We start from the raw sequence: 18,538 nt of genomic DNA, 5'->3' as shown, positions 1-18,538 counted from the left end.
GCTGATCGGGACAAAAATCCAGGCCACTTAAGCAGCATCTTGGAATCATTCAAATTTAATTCTTGAAATTAACATCAAAGCTATTTTTGATGTCTGAAAAAAATTATTAATTTTATTTCTTTTTTTGTGCTTATCCATTCCTCACTGTACCCTCTAACAACACCATAATAGTGTGCATATGTGTGCGCACACACCCTGATATATCCTTATTGGGATATCAGCTCCTAGATCTTGTATGTAGCACATATGTGTAAGCAGTCTGCAATCTAGTGAGGTCTCGCATAAGTCGGTCCGGGTGCTTTTGTGGCTCTCGTGCCCAGAAGAGAAGTGCGGTCTGGAGAAATCCTTTCTGTCTTCTGCTACTAAATGACTTTTGAGATTCAGCAGTAATCTTGGCAGACTGGAAGTTAGCCTGGCTGCTTAAGAGTATTTATAGTTCAACATGTCCAGGCTGTTATCTTAAACATGCTCACCAGGTGATCCACTGAAAACAGGGAAAAGAAACCTATTAAATTTAGTAGGTATTAGGCTAAGTCCTTATTCAATTCAGAAGGGAAAGGTGATTTGCCTACAGAGGAATGTAACTGATGATGAAAATAATAATCCAGCTGCTAAATGGCTCAGTTCTGAGATGTATCCCTTCCTCTTTTTCAAAAATATATTGTAACTATGCAGCAATGTTCATGAGCGTTACAGCTTAGAACACCTTTACTGAAGCATTCTGGAACCTGTCTATAAATCACTGGTCTTTTCTAGTTAGATCTGAGGATTCAAAATGTTCCTGCTTAGAGCAGTGGCGTTTGCTGACTTTGTCACTTGATCTGAATTCCTGACTTGGCATCCTGTTGACACGGTCTCAGTCATTAAGTGTATGATAAAACAACCTTCTGCATGCTCTCCTGTGTTCTGCTCTTCCCTCTCACCTTCCAGTCCTTGCTCTGTTGACTAATTCATCCACAGATTGTAGCATCCTTTTTTTTTTTTTTTTTTTTCCCCCAGTATTTATCATTCAAATCAATGCCATGCAATTCAGTGGCAAAAGGTATAATTCTTGGAGCATTGCTGTCTGCTGTTTGCTTGTAAGAAAAGCTGTATAAATAATATTTTATTTGCTAGCTGTTCGTAAAAAATACTCAGCTCAAAATGGAAGTGAATTAAAGAGAAACAACCCTCTTTGAAAGCATTATTTTAAAGGAACATTTTTAATTAAAAATACCCTCAAAAAAAGAAAAACATTATTTAAAATTCTGAGATGAAACATATCTTATTAGAGCATTTTTTTCCTTTTCTGATGGAAATAAATTAAAACATTTCATTTTTGCTAGGCCTGTGCTTTTTGTCCTTGACAGAGAAAGAAGGAGAAGAAGAAGGAGAAGAAGAGGAGGAGGAAGAAAAAAACATTAATTTTTCACCTAGTTCTCCCTTTAGTGCTTCTAGGGGTAGAAGGTAAATGGCCAGCAATGTCTCCTAATCTCTCAGAAGTAATGCTTTTTTAGGCCAGAGAAAAGTCTTGGTCCCCTGCATACCAAGAGCGTGACAGAATCACTGAGCTATCAAATCAGTTATTCTGCCAACATCTTTCTGGTTCACTGAAGAGTAAATTAATCCTATGCAGGAACACTCCAGCAGGAGAATAAGAGAGAGCACGCACGCTGCCATAGTCAGGTAGTAAGGTACTTGCCAGGAGTGTAAATAATGGGGAAATAATTAATTTTCTTTGGGGAACCTTTAAGGATCTACTTCTCTGAGTGCTTGCGCACACATGGTGGAACAGCAGCAGCAAGGGGTTGAGCAAGAGAGCTTCCCCTGGAAAGAAAGCAAGAAAGATCAGGTCTCTCAGTGGCTCCATCTCGGCTCTTTACAACTTGCTGGAGACCTGGGATGTGTAGGACTGGCCCTCAGCTTCTGGACTCAGCGCCTGGGGCTTTTGACCAGCAGGCATTTGGGTGGGAGCTGCTCCTAGGTGAACCCACTAGGTGAATACATGAGGACACAGCTTGGACCCTCATCAGTGCATGGAAATGATAGCGTGTAGGCTGCAATGAGTGAGCTTGCCATACCGACCAGGTGACGTTACCAGTGGTACTGCCCGCTGAAAACATTATTTAGGAAAGTGCAACAGCTCCAAAGAGGAAACAAGGGAGGTACAGCATGTGGCACGACATAATTTAGTGCTGACCTGACATCTGTTGCCTCTGGTTCACTCCGGTCTACTGGACTTGAGGCCAGTCTCACGGCAGAAAGAGCAACTGAATGTCCCAGTTGCTGCGTGCCTCCTGTTCTAAATCAGTCTTTCTGCAGCATATAAAAGCACTGAGGTCCATGATTACAAAACGGCTTAATGTGCAATCTCTTATTAAAGGGTCGTTATGGAAAGCTGAGCCTTGGCTTTGAGCTGAAACCCCAGAGCAGAGCTCTTTGGGAAGAAACTGCATTTTCTTCTGATGGGGAGCTCTCTCTCCCCTTCAGCTGCCTCAGAGCACATCTCCCAGCATTGCCTGCAATTAGTCATGGGGGGAAAGCAGGATGATTTCATACCCAGATGCAAAGGTGAAAGGCAGCAGTGCACCCTTTTCAGAGTCGGTAGAAATGGTTCTTCAATAGCTAATGGAATACAAAACTATTGCAATGAGCTGCAAACCCAAGTACCTCACCCTGTGTGATTTTTTACTATAGATCCTTTCTTCTGTTCTTACACCTGTTTACGTGCATTTGTGTGACCTTTTGATTAACCTCTCTCCATTTTTCCCACTGTCTTTGCATATTCATTTTCCTGTCCACTTTCACATGGATTATTTTAGTTCCTGACTCTAACAACTGTTTTACTTTCTTTCAATTTCCTTTTACTTAGCCCTTCCTTAAGAAAACAAGCAAACAAAAGGAAACCCAACCTTTTCTCTCTGTTCCCTGTCTTCTTCCTTTTGTTATGTTTCTGTGATTCTCCACTCCTATTATAAAACTCATTTACTTTCTTTCTTCTCATCTCTCACTACACAAGCAACGTAACTCCATCAGCCTCAGCTCCCTTGGTCTGATTTCCCCTTTCTCTCTGCTGTCTAACATCTTTCCCTTCCTCTCTCTCACAAGCAGCACTTTCTCTTCCTTTTTTGTTTCTAGTTCAGTACCTCTCCTCTGACTTTCCCACTGTGCTCCTACCCACTGCCTCTCCCTGCTGATCACGTTAGCAGAAATGTTTAACTTTGCTGCTTTGTTCCACAGATCTCAGCTTCCTTCACCTCCTCCTCCCTCGTGAGATGCAGCCCACAAGCACCTTCTTGGTCCTCTCAGACGGGTGTCACACGTTATCAACGCAAGCCTCTCCAGAATGGTGCAAAGCAACGACACTTTTCATGTGCTAGTAAGGAGGTGATTGCTCACTAATCAGCGACTTCTGTCAGTCTGGATCGCGCTTCAGTTCAACAAGATACAGATACTCTATTGATCAAATTACAGTTCTTCAGCTTTACTGCAGTGATGTACCTGTAACTGCTTCAGCGTTTGCAGTCTGTTGCCCAAGGCAGTAAAGTAAAGTAAAGCCTTGCCACAAGAATACATAACACCTTGGGAAGGACCAAGGGCTGCTAGCAGTTCACAACCATCCGGTCATAAAACAGGTATTTCTCTAAACCTAAGATTCGTGAGGTTTTGAGCCCATTTTCTGTCTAGATCTCTGCTGTAAATGGCTGCTGAATTTGTTCACGAACTATATATACAATACTCCTAACGCTGCTCATAATGAGCTGGCTACACAAATGACCTTTCAAAAGCTCTCTGACTCCTTCAAAACATAAGCAAATTGAAAATCTGTATTTGCAAGATCAGAAATAAAATGAAAACCTCACTTTGGCTGGCTAAAAATGAAGCCATATAAAGGAAAGACCTTACTGAATAGCATACTTTAAAAATAAATACAATTTCCTTTGCTACGATAAATGTTGTTTCAGATTCTGAAGTTAAATAACATTTAACTGAAGCTATAACATTTTGTTAAACTTCAGAAACTTTAGAGGAACAGCTATTCAGTTTCTTATAGACTTCAGCTATTTACAGTTCTCTCTCTCTCTTTTTTTTTTTTTTTCTGGAGAAGAGAAACACACTCTGGGATTTTTTAAAGCCTTTTTTGGTTCATTATTGAGATCTAACTTTCTGCATCCATGAGATTAACCACAGATTAACTGTTTCTGTGGTCTCAATGGAAACCTCAACCTTGAACCAGGGTTTGGAAGTTAACCTAGAGGGCCAGGTCCTTGGCTGCCATTGTGGAGGCTTTGGCCTGCTCACGAACAATTTGGAGAATTTATGGAGTACTTAAATGGCAGCTGCAAGCTCCAGTTCTGCCTCAGCTCAAGAGTGAGCTGCATTTGAGAGAGGATTGTTGCAACAAGAAGAAAGCCTCCCCACGGAGTGTTTCCAAGCTATTCATCATTTCCCTAGTATCTGTCCCTATGGAAAATCTCCAAGTCCTATGATACTGATCCTGTAAACAATTATTTTCTTTCCTGAATTCCTATAATACATTTCATGCTTGATATTTCTGTTAGGACTCCTTGGCCTCCTCCTGACTTCTTTTTTTTTCTTTTCTTTTTTTCCCAGACTGGGAAGGTGGGGAAAAATATAAATGGAATTTTTGTTTGAATCTCACTTGGGACCATGCATTCTTGTAATGTCATTGCTAAACAAAACAGTGGCAAGAAAAGAAAGTGAATGGACTAATAATTTCTACTGAATGTTTTTTGATAAATTAAATGTATGGCACAGTCATAAGAAATACCTTGACCAAATGCTTGTTGTCAGAATGCACTATTACAAAAAAACGAGATAGGACAGGGGAATATGTTTAATTTTTGCATGTCTACAAATACAGAGATAAGCAACCTGCCAGACATGCCCCTGTAATGTAAATACTTACAATCGTCAGACAACTCAGGGGTTTAAGTACTGCTGATTGTGTTATTTATGCAGATTTATACAAAATTATGCACAACTCGTGTTATAATTTTGTTAGAGGAGACTAGGAAATAGTCTACTGTTCTGTATGCTTTTTTGATGCACATTCCTTTCACTGATGGGAGAGTAGTTTCATTCTTGCTCCAATGTAAATTGCTGGTCTGAATGGAAACATCCTCTGGTCTTTTTGCTCTCACATTGCTGCACATAACGGTCCCATGGAGAGGAACCGGGCAGTAAATGCTTTGTGCGTGCTCAAACGTCTCAAAGCCTCCCTCCATGGCCCCCTTTACGCCACGAAAGCCGGCTATTTCTGCAAGGTACGGCTGCCTCGCTGGGAGGAAAACCGCCCTCACGCGCAGGCTCACGCGCTCACGTTGCGTGCACGTTAGCTCAGGGAAGAGCTGGCAGATTTTTAACGCTTCCGATGAGGTCTCTGTTCTGGGATCTCGGGAACTTGGGAGAGACCTGCGTGGATTTATTTCGTGGCTCTGTTTCCGATGTGGGGCTTCTCGCGCATCAACACAAGGATTTCGGTGCTCTAGACACATGCTACAGGCTGCGTTTCATAGCGCAGCTCTGGCTGTAATGCAAGCTGACATATTCGGTGCTTTGAATGTTTAAAGCGCTGTGCAGATGTTAATTTAACTCGTTACTTAACTTGCCACCGCTGAGGATATCGGAAAGGAATGCCCACAAAATGGTATGAGTTGTGCAAAACGGGAGAAATAATCACTGGCAGAGGCTAGACCAGAGACGCAATCAGGGTTATTAATTTCTGCATTGGTGGCACGTGCAAAAGTAGCTATATTTGGAGGGTGTTTTGTTAAAGTGGTAAAAATTGCAAAGTCGGGAGATGGGATTTGGGGCTAGAAAGCTGTAGTTCGAAGAGGCGTTTCTTCACCCGCCGTCATTACTTCAGCATTAAATATTTTAGAAAAAGGAAACCGTCAGGGTAAGATGAACGCCAACATGCACACGTTTCACTTCAAAAAAACCACCTCGCGTGTAAAAGCTATATTCCCCAGCATGTACTTCGGGAACGCGAGGAGAATTACACCCCCGGGCTTCGAAAGGCCGCACACCGGGGACGCCCCGGGGGCTCGCTCTCGTCACGGCTCCCCTGTGGCGCCCCTGAGGCGACGCGAGGCGGCGACCGTTGGCGGCCGTTGGCGACCGTTGGCGGCCGTTGGCGGCCGTTGAGCGGCGCCGCACCGCACGTGCCGCGCGCCGCCCTCCCCGCCCCAACCGCCGCCTCCCCCGCCCTGCCGGTGCGGCGGCCGTGAGGCGGGGCGGTGCTTGACGTCAGGCGGAGCGGGCCGCAGGTGCATCCGTTTCCTCAGGGCGCGCGGCGCCGCCCGCCGCTGTGCAGCAGCCCCCCCCCCCCCCCACCTCCCTTCCCCGCTTCGCCATCGCCACAGCGTCCCCGACGGGACCGCGGCTCACGGGGGGGGGGAGAATCGGCGGCGAGGCGGCAGCAGAGAGCCGCGACGGGGCGGGCGCAGGCGGCGGGATCGGGTCGCTAGGGGGAGGCACGGCACCGGGAGAGCGGGACGGCGGCGCCGCCGCTTCCCCCAGCCCCGGTTTTGCTTTCCGTTTCGGGGTGCCGCCTCTGCGCGGGTATATTTTTTATTTATTTATTCTTTTCCTAGGGGGTGGGAGAGAGGGGAGGGGAGAGCCGCGGCGGGAGGACGAGCCGGCGGGCGGCGGGGAGAGCGCCGAGGCAGCCCCGTCACGGGGAGGAGGAGGAGGAGAAGCCGGCGGAGCCTCGCCTCGCCTCGCCCAGCCCAGCCCTGCCCCAGCGCGCAGCCCCTCCGCCGCCCCTGGCCGCCGGAGGCACCGGCGGCCGGCCGCCCGCCCTCATGATGGCCTCAACCGCCACCTGCACCAGGTTCACCGACGAGTACCAGCTCTTCGAGGAGCTCGGGAAGTAAGCACGGGGAAACGGGGGGCACGGCGGGTAAGGCGGCCGGGGGCCCCGGGGGGTGCCTCGGGGTACGCCCCGCTCCTCCTCGGCCGTCGGTGGAGGGCTGCGGGGGCCATTAACGGGCGGCGGGGGGCCGCCAGCGCCATGTTGGCGGCCGGCTGGGGAGGGGGGGAGGCGGGGGAAGACCGTGAGGGGGGGGACCGGGACCGGCACCGGGATGGGGACGGGGACCGGCACCGGGCAGCCCCCGCTGTGTGGCGGCCCCGCCGGCTGTGGACGTGGCTGCCGCCCCGCCGCGCCTCTCCGACCCGAGTTTGCCGTTGTGGTGAATAAAATCGGTATCAAGCGACGCCCCAAAACGCCTCCCTTCTCCGTCTTTTCTCATTTATTTCTTATTATTTTTCTAATTTTCGGCGTCACGCCGGTCGCTGAAATTCGTGAGAACGTTTCTGCCATCGTATCCGCAGGGAGCCCCCCTTTTCGGTGCCGCTGACACTTTGTCCGCTTCTTGGTTTGCAGAGGGGCGTTCTCGGTCGTGAGGAGATGTATGAAAATTACGACAGGACAAGAGTATGCTGCCAAAATCATCAACACCAAAAAGCTCTCGGCTAGGGGTGGGTATATTTTAACCGAGCGTTTATGGTGCCTCCTCCCAGTTTTGTGCATTCTTGTGGGAAGCGCTAAAACCGAACCGAATCATGATAATTAAAGTTATTAATTTTCATAACATGCCCTTTTTCATCCCTTGTAAGACTGTGGGTTGGCTTTTAATATTAAACGTTTTGTGGATTGACGCTGGAGATGTCCGGTTGTTGCTGTAAAGTGTTTAATGGAAAGCTGTACAAATTCTCAAGCAATTGAAAGTAATGCACTCCTTCCTTTTTTCTTATATGTAAATAGCTTGAACATCAGTCTGGAAGCATTTTGCAGACTGATTTTTTTGGGGGGGGGGGGGGGGGGGGGGGGGGAATAATAAGTTTCCATGACAGCTTTTATTTTAAATGTATGTCAAAGCTCTACGGAATTCAGTGCTTCCATTGCATTTAAACATGAAAATCGAGGCCTATCTGAATCCAGGAGGAAAAGTGTAATCTGCTACCCTGTAATAAACTTCGTGATGAGATGCTATAGGAAGGAAATCACCGTTTTATGAAATAACCCTTTGTGAACCCGACTCATTCTGATTAAGTGATACAGTGTTTTTCTGTTACAGCCCAACAGTAATGCCTGCTACACCACATGTTTGTACTTTCCCCATAACGTGTATGTTTCTTGTATATTTTCAGTGTCAGTGCGTAAGTCTTTGTGATATACTTGGGGAATTACATGTGTACTGTGGGTTGTTGCTGTTGAAGGCAAGCCTCAGTGGTGATATGTCAATTCCTTGTTAAATCCACATCAAAGTGATTGTACCAGGATGTCAGGGATTATGGATTATTCTCTGTTAACGTTATCTATGTTTTGATATGAATTTGTGGTGTGGTAAAGAACATGGAGGTGAATAAGCAAGCAATGGCACCGTGTAAACCTATGTTTATGGTCTGGTTTGCTTTTGACACAAAGGAGTCACTGCAGGTAAAGAGCAGCCTGAATTAATTCATTAGATTTACACATAAAGTACCACCTATGACACTGTGGCATGTGCTGGTAACAGCATGCACAGGGGATCTTTCAGCATCACGTTAATGCTCTTATTTTCAGCTGATGAAAGGGATGAGAAAACTTGCTTTTTACCTTTTGCTGAATGTTAGTCTTCAGATTTGTTTTCTGTTATTTTTCAAACTTAAATTGAGAATACTTCTTTGTAGAGTTACAGATTTAAAAGGAGAGAGGTTAAGAAAGTACTGATATTTGAGATCAGGTATTTTCAGAGTTTTGCTTGAAACAAGTTAACCTTTTTCTTTTGTCAGAACAATAACATGATTTGTTGAATTTTGACGCTTAAAATATATCTCTGTGGTCTATATGATTTTATAGATCAAGGTCTCTTTCAATATGAGAAGCTGTAGCAAGATAAGCCCCAGATTACTCATGTGCCATAGTTTTTATGTCTAATGGGATAAAATCTTGAAAGCTAGGCCAAATTAATATAAATGTTAAGTCTACCTTTGAATTCATCAGTTGGAACGTACTACTTCTCAAGTTTCAATTTTTGTACTTCTCTGACTGTTCAGGCAGGACGAAGTTGGTCCTTGGTGTAATCCATTCATGAGTGTAAGCAAGTTGGTGAGAATTTAGCCGATAAGATGGAATGAGTCACAACTCAAGCAGAGATTTTTCTACAGGTTTAACATGTAAGCCTGTAAAGCAAGGGGTTATACTTTAAAGACTGATAACTGGACTGTGAAATATCCTTTCCTCTCTGAACACATGTGATGCCAAGTCCATGAATACAGTGAATCCATTCACATCTTTGTTTCACATATTTGTTTTTTTTTTTTTTTAATATAATTATTCATTAACTTTGTTGAGACATCTGCTAAGCACCTTTTGAAGAACAAGCTTGGTGCAGAAGTCTTCAGATTCCTAGTAGGCAGTTCTTCAGTTGCAGAAGGTGATCACTTACAGTGCAAAAACTCCCAACGTTAACAAGCCTCTAACTGTGATACCTTGCCACGGCTGGTAACAGCTATGCAGCTTACAACTTACGTTACATTTCACCTACTATCTAAATTGTAAGTTTCATTCTGTTCCCATCTGAATTGCTTTATGATGAGGTAGCAGTTCATTTTCATTTCATACTTCTTAGTCAAAATACAGATTATAATGTAAATCTAAACAGTTCATTGGGTGAGCTTCATCTGTGAACGGAGTTAGAGGTTCTTAGCTTGAAAATGTGCATCCCGTGTACAGGCCTGGTTCTGTGAAACTCCTCGGAGCACAATGCAAAGTTTGAGCCTTCTTGCTTGCAAGATTGAAGAAAAGCCATTTCAATGTGTGATACGGGGGAGTCAAGACTAAGGAAAACTTCATGTGCTTTTGAGATTAAAAATGATTTAATGGGAAAAAGCCCAGTCATAAAAATATATTTTTCCCTAATACTCTTTCACCCCAGCCACAAATGTTCTTAGAGATCTAGTTGTATCCTTCCACTAGTAGTCCTCCTACACAGGAACTGAGCTCATCGTAGACTTACGCCAGTGAAGGTGTGTTCTCTTCTGTTTCCTTGCATAGCTACAGGGAAACTTCAGAGTAATTGCATGCAGAGGTGCAGGCTCTCGTTTTAATTTGAAGGGAAAAGGAAGCTATGCCCCCTGTTTTTGCAGAAGTAACTTCTGTGCCTTTAAATTGATGATCGGTTACTTACACCTGCTGTGTTCTGAGTTGTTCTTTACATTTACCGAGTCAACTTGATATTCTAACGTGAATTTAATACTTAACAGCTAGTTTTGTATCAATAGGGTATGTTCAAGACAAGATCGCGTGATTTAATTATGCTGCTGATTTTAAAAAGTGTGTTTGGGGAAGTTACATAGCATACCCTTGTAAAATTAAGTGCAGTAGTGAGCAAGCACACAGAAAACTTGGAATAGGGTGAAGAATGTATGCCGGTTCTGGGTTTGTTATCGTTTTGGCTGATGAAGTCATGGGAATTATCTTATGACTCAGTTTCTTAATTGTATTGTTTTAGGCTTCTTTTTGCTGTTTTTCTTGTGTAGAAAGCAATGTAGATAAAAGTGAACTGCGAGGTGACTTTTTCCCTGTGTGGGCAAAATGCAAAATAATGCTCTTATTTTTTGTTATTATCTGTACACCTTTTATCTTTTTTTTGAGAGAGAGCCTTTTGGCTTTGATCCAAATAAATTTCATGAACAGACCCATTTTCTTAACATGTTTGAATCTCTTCTTCTGACTGGAAAAAAAAATCCCAAAGTGTTTGTTTCTCTAATCAGACTTGAAAAGGTCAGTTACTAATGTATTTTGAGTGGCTGTAATTTTGCCACTGCTCGTCTTCAGATTTGCTTTGTAGCGGCCAAAAGCCCCGTGCCTTTGATGGCAATCTGATGGCATCTGTGAGAAGTGGGTGATTTTCTTTTCTAGGGTGCTTCTGTAAATACTGCTTAGACACCCCTCTCGCAGCCCTTGGACGGCTGCAGCAGCAATGTGAGCCACTTTGTTGATGGACACACGCATTAGTAAGAGCAATGTAGGAATCAGCCGGAGGTTATCCCTTTTTGTCCGCTGCTCTCCTGATCTTTCAGGGAGCAGTCTTTCCATTAGCTCCAGTGAGCTTTTGAGCTATAAGCCTTGGAGGCTTTGCTGGTTATTTATGGTTATTCCTTCTCGGTAGGAAACTTCCCAAATTGTTTCAGCATCTTCTTGTTAGTCAAAGAAGAGAGTGTTTCCTTTAAGCTGGTGGCTGCGTATGCAAGGCATAGCCAAAGGTGACCTCCTTTGTGACAATTTGTGACCAAAAAAAGAAAAACAGTGACAATTGCACTTCCTTGCAACAAGCTCTCATGGGTGAGGAGGCTGAAGACCACACACACACAGTCCCCTTTGTTTCGGAACAGTATTTTAGTGGCAGTACTGACTATTTTTGCTGTAGGAAGAGTATTTCGGTGTCTATAGCAGTCCAAGTAGAGCACCTCATGATCCCTAAAGTGATTTAAAATACACGGGGGAAGTGAATGGCATATGAAATATACAGGGTAGTATTTTTCAGCATGTTTTTTTGTGATACAGAGAGAAAAACGTTTTTGTTGAGTCAGTAGAGTAACATTTCATGGAGTCAGTCAGGTACTGTGTTAGGCAGTGCCAGATGTTTTACAGAAGGCAAGATGTATTAAGGCTGCCCGTACTCTACAGCGGAAGAAGGTAGTTTTGCATAAGCCTGCAAAGATTCCTAATCCAGCTAAAGATCTTAATCTCTGAAGCATTTACCTGTGCAAGTTTATTATAACGCATGTATTTTTTTAATGCTAATTTCTGTTCTGAAGTACACTTGAAGTTATTCCCACAAATGCAGTACGCTCCTTGAGGGCATTTAGTTGCCTGTGAAGCACATTTCAGCTTTGTGAGAGCAAGAATTCCAGTCTGTCAGGTTAATTACATGTCAAGTAGCGGTATGGTCGCTTTCCTCCACGTATTAAAAGTACGTTTTACAATGCTTTTCCATAGTATCTAAGTCTTACCTACTGATGCGGTTGCCCTGTGTTAATGCTGGTGCTCTGTCCGTCCTTTCAGCTTAGTCACCCCGTTCTTTTCAGTCTGACATAGATCTGCTGACTTAACGTGGATACATTTATGTGTTTACCTGCAAGTATATGTTTCAATTGTGGATTACAGTAATGTAACAATCTAGTGGCGCACTCCTTGTTGAACAGGTATTCTGTTTTAAAGGTCTGGAGCTTTTGCTATTTCTTGCTTTTAGTGGAAATCTGAAGAGCTTTCAAATACTGATACAAATGAGGACTTGGAATTAATTGTGATGAGTGTTAGTTGGTAGAAAAATATTCTAACAGTTTACACTAGATTTCAAATTAATTTTTTCTGGTAGTTGATACATAAATTACCATAGCAAATATTATATAATTTCTATAATATCAATTCTCTTTTTTTTTTTTTGCAAAACATTCTTTTTCTCTCTCTCAGGAAAGGAGATTCTTTTTATAGCTCATACACTGATGGGCTTTAAATAAATTGCATTAGAACTTAAAGATGCATGTATCACTCTTGTTATCCTTACAGCTTGTTGCTGCTGTTCATACTGGGAGGTATGTACTCAAAAAGGTGAAAACTGCAGTGTGTACTTTAAAAGACTCCCAGGTGTGGGGAGGTGGTGGTGGTGGGGAGTTCTAGTACACTACAGTGCTGTTCTCCTCGCACACGTTACAGAAATGTCCTCGACATGCAGCTTCGCAATTTGAAGTGAAACTCTAAAAACAATGTTTACAGATCACTTTCACACTCTTCAATTTTTAGGTTAGCTATTGACTGCAAAGGAAACATGACACAAATCCAATATGTAAAATAACTCAGGGGGAAAAAGAGGGAGTTAAAGGCATTGGCATCATCTATCAGAGTTTGACCAAGCTCAGTAGGGAAGAAAAAAGGGAGAGTTTTTTCTGTTCCAACTCACAAGATTATTAAGCATGCCTATAATTATGAATCAGCTGAATGCATCTGCCTCTCTTGGGAGCTTCCCATTTTCTTTCATTGTGTTTCATCACTGCTTTGGCCTGGACCCCTTCTCTGCTTTTAGATCTTTTCCACTGAAATGTTAATAATGAAGGATTTCTCTGGAATTTATTTGGCTACCTCTTTCATCCCATTTTCTGTTAAAAGTTGTCAATTCTGGTACTGACACGTGCCTCTACTTTGTATGTTCATTTACTGCAAACTGAAGATTTAACTGCATGTCTGAATAGCAGCATTTCCAGAACTGCTTCTCATTCCTTCTATTAGGAGAGGGAGGAGAGCTAGACATAGGGGGAAAATATGGACTGAATGCCTTCGCTCAGCTACCGTACCTCCATTCAGGTTTTGAACCTGAGTAGTTTTGGGGTGTGGGGTTTTTTCATCTTTTTTTTTGTTTGTTTTCCTTTCTCCTGGTCTGAGAGAAACTGTATTCTCTGGAAGTGTTTTGTGACTTTTCTCCAAATTGTACTTCCAAATTAAATATTTTGGTCAAAGGTGAAAACAAGGAAATAAGCAGAATGGTAAACACTTCACTGTTATTGTTCTGTTTGTTTGCAAATAGGATTGTACATAGAAAACGTTGGTTTATGTGTACTGCAATTGGAAACCACAGGTCAGCTGAGGTATTTAAGTGACTTACATCTGTCGTTATTGACAGCAACTTAGAAATATGCTGGTTTCTGGAAGATCTGAGACAGAATTTCAAATATTTTGCTTTAGAAATGTAAATACTGCCAAGATACTGCTTTTCATGTCAGTGTCCTTCATTTGACCTCTTGAGAAATGTAGGCCACAGTGTTTCAGGGGGTTTATCTATGTCAGGGTCCAGCTTCCTCCTTCAGATAAGTTTACTGCACATTTATCAAACGCTTTGTAAGGATAATGTGGGGATTTTAAAAGATTGTCTGAAAAGCATAACTTACCTGTTGATTGAAAAATTTAATAGAGAACAAAAACCAAACTTAAAGACAGGAGCTCCTTTTGTTTAATTCTTTATTAAAAATAATTATGCCTTGAATTTGAAGAAACATCTGCTATGTCTTGGAGAGACACAGGAATCCAATCTGTCTGTTTATTCCTCTATGTGTAGAGTTCTGTGTATGTCTTTGCGTGCATGTTTGTGCAAACTCGGTTATTGGAGAGAGTGGAGAATCTGTGTGACGTGGTTTTGATATTTTCTTCCAGGAGAGAGAGTTGTGCTGTTATCCAGTATAGTTCTCTACGTTATCAGCATGTAAAATTCACTGAGTTTCGGTTGTTTGGGTTGTAAAACTTCTCTTAAAGTTTTGCAGCCCCATTAATTTCTGTTGCACTTGATTGGAAGCTGCTGGATTTATGCTGCTCAAGTGAGAATTTACTCAATTTCTTTTGAATCTGTTGCTTCTATACATGCCACAGGTTAAAAACATGAGCTATAGCCAAGAGTAATACACCGCAGGAAGAGAAGGAATTTAATCAAATTTGCAAATATATCTTATACCTGATTTAGCTTTTATCCTGATCCAGGGCCTCTTTAGTGGAATTTGAGAAGCATAAATTGTGCTACAGCATGTATTTGTTTTTTGTAATTAGGTTTTTAAAGTCTGGAGAATGGCAGTTAATATGCCGAACAAGCTATCGCAGATCAGTCCGTGCAGCTGTTTGTTTAGGTTGGTTGTATTTAATAGAAAGTAACTTTTCCTATCTAGTGATTTCACGTAGGGTTTATTACATGAATTCCCGACCTGCTGTAAGTAGCAAGTATTTCACAGGAAACTGGGAGAGTAAGGTATGCAGGCTTAAAAAAAAATAAATTAAAAAGTAACAATATACTTTATTTAATAATGGGAACGTGCTGCTGTGGATATTTGCTGGTCAAGATGAAACATTTCATCTTGTGATAGGAGGCGTCTTTTTACGCTTACAACTCTTTATTTTTACAACTACCCAAGAGTTTATATACTGCTACAAGAAGCTAACATCTTGGCGATGCTTTCCAAGAGAAATGTCTGGCATCCATAAAAACAGAATTAATTGATGTTTTGGCAGTCTCTTTCACCTTGAATGTAGAGCACGCTTGTTGAAAAAGTTAATTGCCATGTGGTTTCTTTTGATCAGTTACAGCCAAATCAGTCAATTGGGTTGTCAGGAGGACAGCCTTCCCTTCATCCCAAATGCTCTCTTCGTGTCACTTTTTATTCTGCCAACACATGGTTGGCAGGGCAGTTGAAAGAATGGCTGCAGTTACGTACAAGCAAATAAATGTAGAACTAGACATCCTTAGTCAGAGATTTTTATGTGCAAAACTGAAAATTTCAGCACCTGATCTATAAGCAAAAAAAATAAATGGGGTGAACTGAATACTTGCTGGATTGAGAAAGCACGTGTGTGAATTTTGGCAGGTGCGAGATAGACTGAAGAATATATCAAACCCTGATAGGAAAGTTGGTTCAGGGTTGTTTTGTGTGTTGCCTGCAGGCAGTGCTCAGAACAACTCATCCAGCCCGGTGGCCAGCAGCTCTCCTTACCTTGGAGACCATTAAAGACACGCACATGGATTTGTACAGCATTAGGGGCAGTGTCATGTGGCAGAGGGTGGTTTTCCCCTTGTTTTCCTGTCCCTGTGCTGCAAAGAACAGTGTACCTTGTCCAGGGAGGAAGATTAACAGCCCTCAGTGTAAGTGGAAAGGATAACACACCTCTGCTGTAAAGTTTCATCATCTCAACACGTGAGAGGAAGAGAAACATAAACCCGCAGTGTTCAAAGCTCGTGTTTGTAGCAAGAAATCTATTGCATGTGTTTTCAGAACTTTGTTCCTGATTTAATTATAGTCAGGAACTGCTTCTGCTTACTTGTAAATTTTCCGCAATGTGAATGCAAGTGTTGCAGCAACAGTCACGTTGCATATTCATGTAGCTGCACGAACAGATGGGGTTCCTACATAATATCCATATTTGACATTCTGATGGGATTTGCCAAGCCTAAGCTTTCATTTAAATTTTAACCTCTTGAAGAGATAGGTTTGTGATTTAATCAGTCAAGGGAGGCCTTGAAGTTATTTGTATTGCGTAGCAGATTTCAAGCCAGGGATTAGGTATGGTTTTGGTTTGGGAGACTCTCTGTAAGAATCGTTTTAACAGGCTGTTGCTCACTAGAATAAATAGTCACCAAATTCAGAGGTTTCTTGCAAAGCCATATTCATTTGGCTGATTATATTCATATCCTTCAGTATGTGAAGACAGATTTTATATTCAATTAAAACATCAAGCAGCGTTGTCAGAGTTCTGTTGCTGTGGTGCTGCATTGCAGGGAAGACTTTGAACTACAGGGCAGATGACCTTCCTTTTCTCTTGGGGCAGCTCCGGGTGCTGCTGAATGTTGGTTTTTAAAACTGGGTTAAAGACTTTTTTTCCCACCTTCTTTTATAGAAAGATGTCAAAAATATTAAGCGCTTCCAAGATGCAAAGAGATTGCAGAAAACAGCCCCCAAAACTATATGCTCCGGTTATTTATGAAACGCTAGAGCCTAGAAAATGTAAATATCATATTCTTGGTGCTTTTTGTACAGCGTATACTGCTTTTAAAATTAAAAACTGAAACTCAGGTGTAAGGTAGATTGATTAGTACATGCCTTCTTTATGCAGCATGGACGGCTATGAAATAGTGATTAGGATTGCATTGATGTATGCACGTGGGATTCGATGTCCTTCCGATCATGACATAAGAAAGCATTTTTTCCAAGGCTGTTTTTAGTATCACTATCCCAAAAGGGAAGGGGGAAAAAAAAGTTTTTTCTGTTAAATTTCTGCATCTTTCCACAGTGCTCTTGCTGATACTCCTCACTTATAATTAGTAAATTTTAACACATTAAGAACATTTCTTGTTGCTCACTCCAGAAGGAAGGGAAAAGGACGGAAAAAAAAAAAAAGCCAGTGGTACAGGGGTGTGTACTTTAGATGCAGGGAAAGATCCAGCAGGGCTTGGCAGACCTTATGTGTACCCAGGCAGCTTGTTTGCTGTAGGAAAATGTTTCATGCTAAAAGACTTATTAACTAATGTAATTTCACTTGTAATGAGGGTAAGAATAGATGTCTTCAAATTTTTGTTTATTTGTGGCTAATATGATTTATCTATCTAAATTAAGTAATAAATTGCTTTCAATGTCATGTTAATCAAAACATGTATACTAATGAGATTCATTTTCCCAGAGTAGAAGCTGCTTATGTGTGTTCCATCCATCTTCATAGGAGATGTGCATTAACCTTTCACATCTTTGGGGGGTCAGGTGGGTAACCCAGCTAGCCTTGTGCACAAATAGTGGTAAGCTCAATAGGTATCAGAGATGGTTTGGGGAAGATGGACAAGGACCTACAAAATGAGTGTGTTTCTAATCTGTAACAGGCGGAGGGAGGCTTTTTAGTTGTTAGATCTCAACAGCTTTCACACTCCTTCAAGTACAGAATAGTGGAAGAAACATCTATTTTATCCACTATAAATATGATTGATTTTTCTCCATCCCCAACTGTCTTTTTGCTTAAACTGAATGAGGCTGGAAGAAAGTTTCGAATGGTAGGAATTGGTCATTTAGCAATACTCCAAATGAAAGTCCCACTTTTTTTTTTCAGATTTTTTTTATCGGTGGTCTGTTTTTGTTTTCCCTGTTCCAAGTGACAGATCGAGTCTAGCTAAAACAGATACCTTGTACTTTCAAAGCACTTTTTTCCACAGACTTCTACAGGATGAGAAAACATGAGCATCAGACCACATGGGGCTGGAAAAAAAACAAGGAATAGAATTGAAGTGATATCTGAAGTGAAGTTGAGTCCTTCAGCAGAGTAAACCATCTCATTAAGTAATCAAGCTCTGTCTCAACTGGGGAGCTGAGGGGCTTATTCCTTTTTGCTTTACTGAAGAGATAATTTAGTACTTCTAACTTTCAGTTAGAAGTCTTCTATAGCTCAAATGTATTCGTGATGGTGTTTGTTGTCTGTGCCTATATTGTCCTTCAGAGAATTCTTCATCTTTCATCTGTGTATTTCTGAAGGGCTCTCTTGTTTCCATTCTTTCTTTCCTTAACAGCCACTTTGCTTTAGCTTCCTGCTGTAGGATAGACTTGCCATTTCCGGAGCCATTCTTTTTACATGTGCTCTGTTCTACGCTAACTTCTGTGTACGGATATTTGGAACAGGGGGTTGGAGTTGACTTCGTGTGTGTATTCAGGTGAGGTCTCATGAGTGGCTTGAGTAATCGCCTGTATCTCCATGGGAGAATCTTGTCTGGTAAACGCCAGGACTTGTGTTCACAGATGCATTTGGCAGATGTACCTTGGTGGTGCTTTGTGTCGGTCTCCTGGTGTAGGGATCCCTTGTTGTTCATCTCTTTTTCCCTGAAGCTGATGAGCACTCCCCGTAATAGCACAATGTTTAGTCCCCGGAGTACGAACTGACGGTCTGAGCTTCTTGCTATTGAATTTTCTCCCACTTCTTATGATTTCAGTCTTTGGACTAATCCAGTTCCTACTGTGTGTTAATATAGTACTTCTT

The 18,538-nt window shown here is 42.3% G+C and overlaps 1 protein-coding gene across 18 annotated transcripts in view; it reads left to right on the top strand.

Annotated features, from left to right (window-relative positions):
• The window catches only part of CAMK2D (calcium/calmodulin dependent protein kinase II delta), a 255,729-nt gene that overhangs the window by 19,914 nt on the left and 217,277 nt on the right, over positions 1 to 18,538 (top strand). For 15 of the 18 annotated variants that reach the window (XM_066996891.1, XM_066996896.1, XM_048066363.2 and 12 more), the window contains exons 1-2: positions 6,600 to 6,877; positions 7,394 to 7,488. The exons of the other annotated variants lie outside the window; for them this stretch is intronic. In XM_066996891.1, the coding sequence (XP_066852992.1) occupies positions 6,810 to 6,877; positions 7,394 to 7,488 (163 nt within the window). In that variant the 5' untranslated portion in view covers positions 6,600 to 6,809. Of the gene's footprint in view, positions 1 to 6,599; positions 6,878 to 7,393; positions 7,489 to 18,538 lie in introns of those variants that run through there. 18 annotated transcript variants of the gene reach the window in all.

The sequence above is a fragment of the Anser cygnoides genome, chromosome 4 (genome assembly GCF_040182565.1).
Source record: "Anser cygnoides isolate HZ-2024a breed goose chromosome 4, Taihu_goose_T2T_genome, whole genome shotgun sequence".
In the NCBI taxonomy this organism is placed as follows: Eukaryota; Metazoa; Chordata; class Aves; order Anseriformes; family Anatidae; genus Anser; species Anser cygnoides.
The sequence above is the reverse complement of the archived record's forward strand: the minus strand, read 5'-3'. Positions and strand labels throughout refer to the sequence as shown.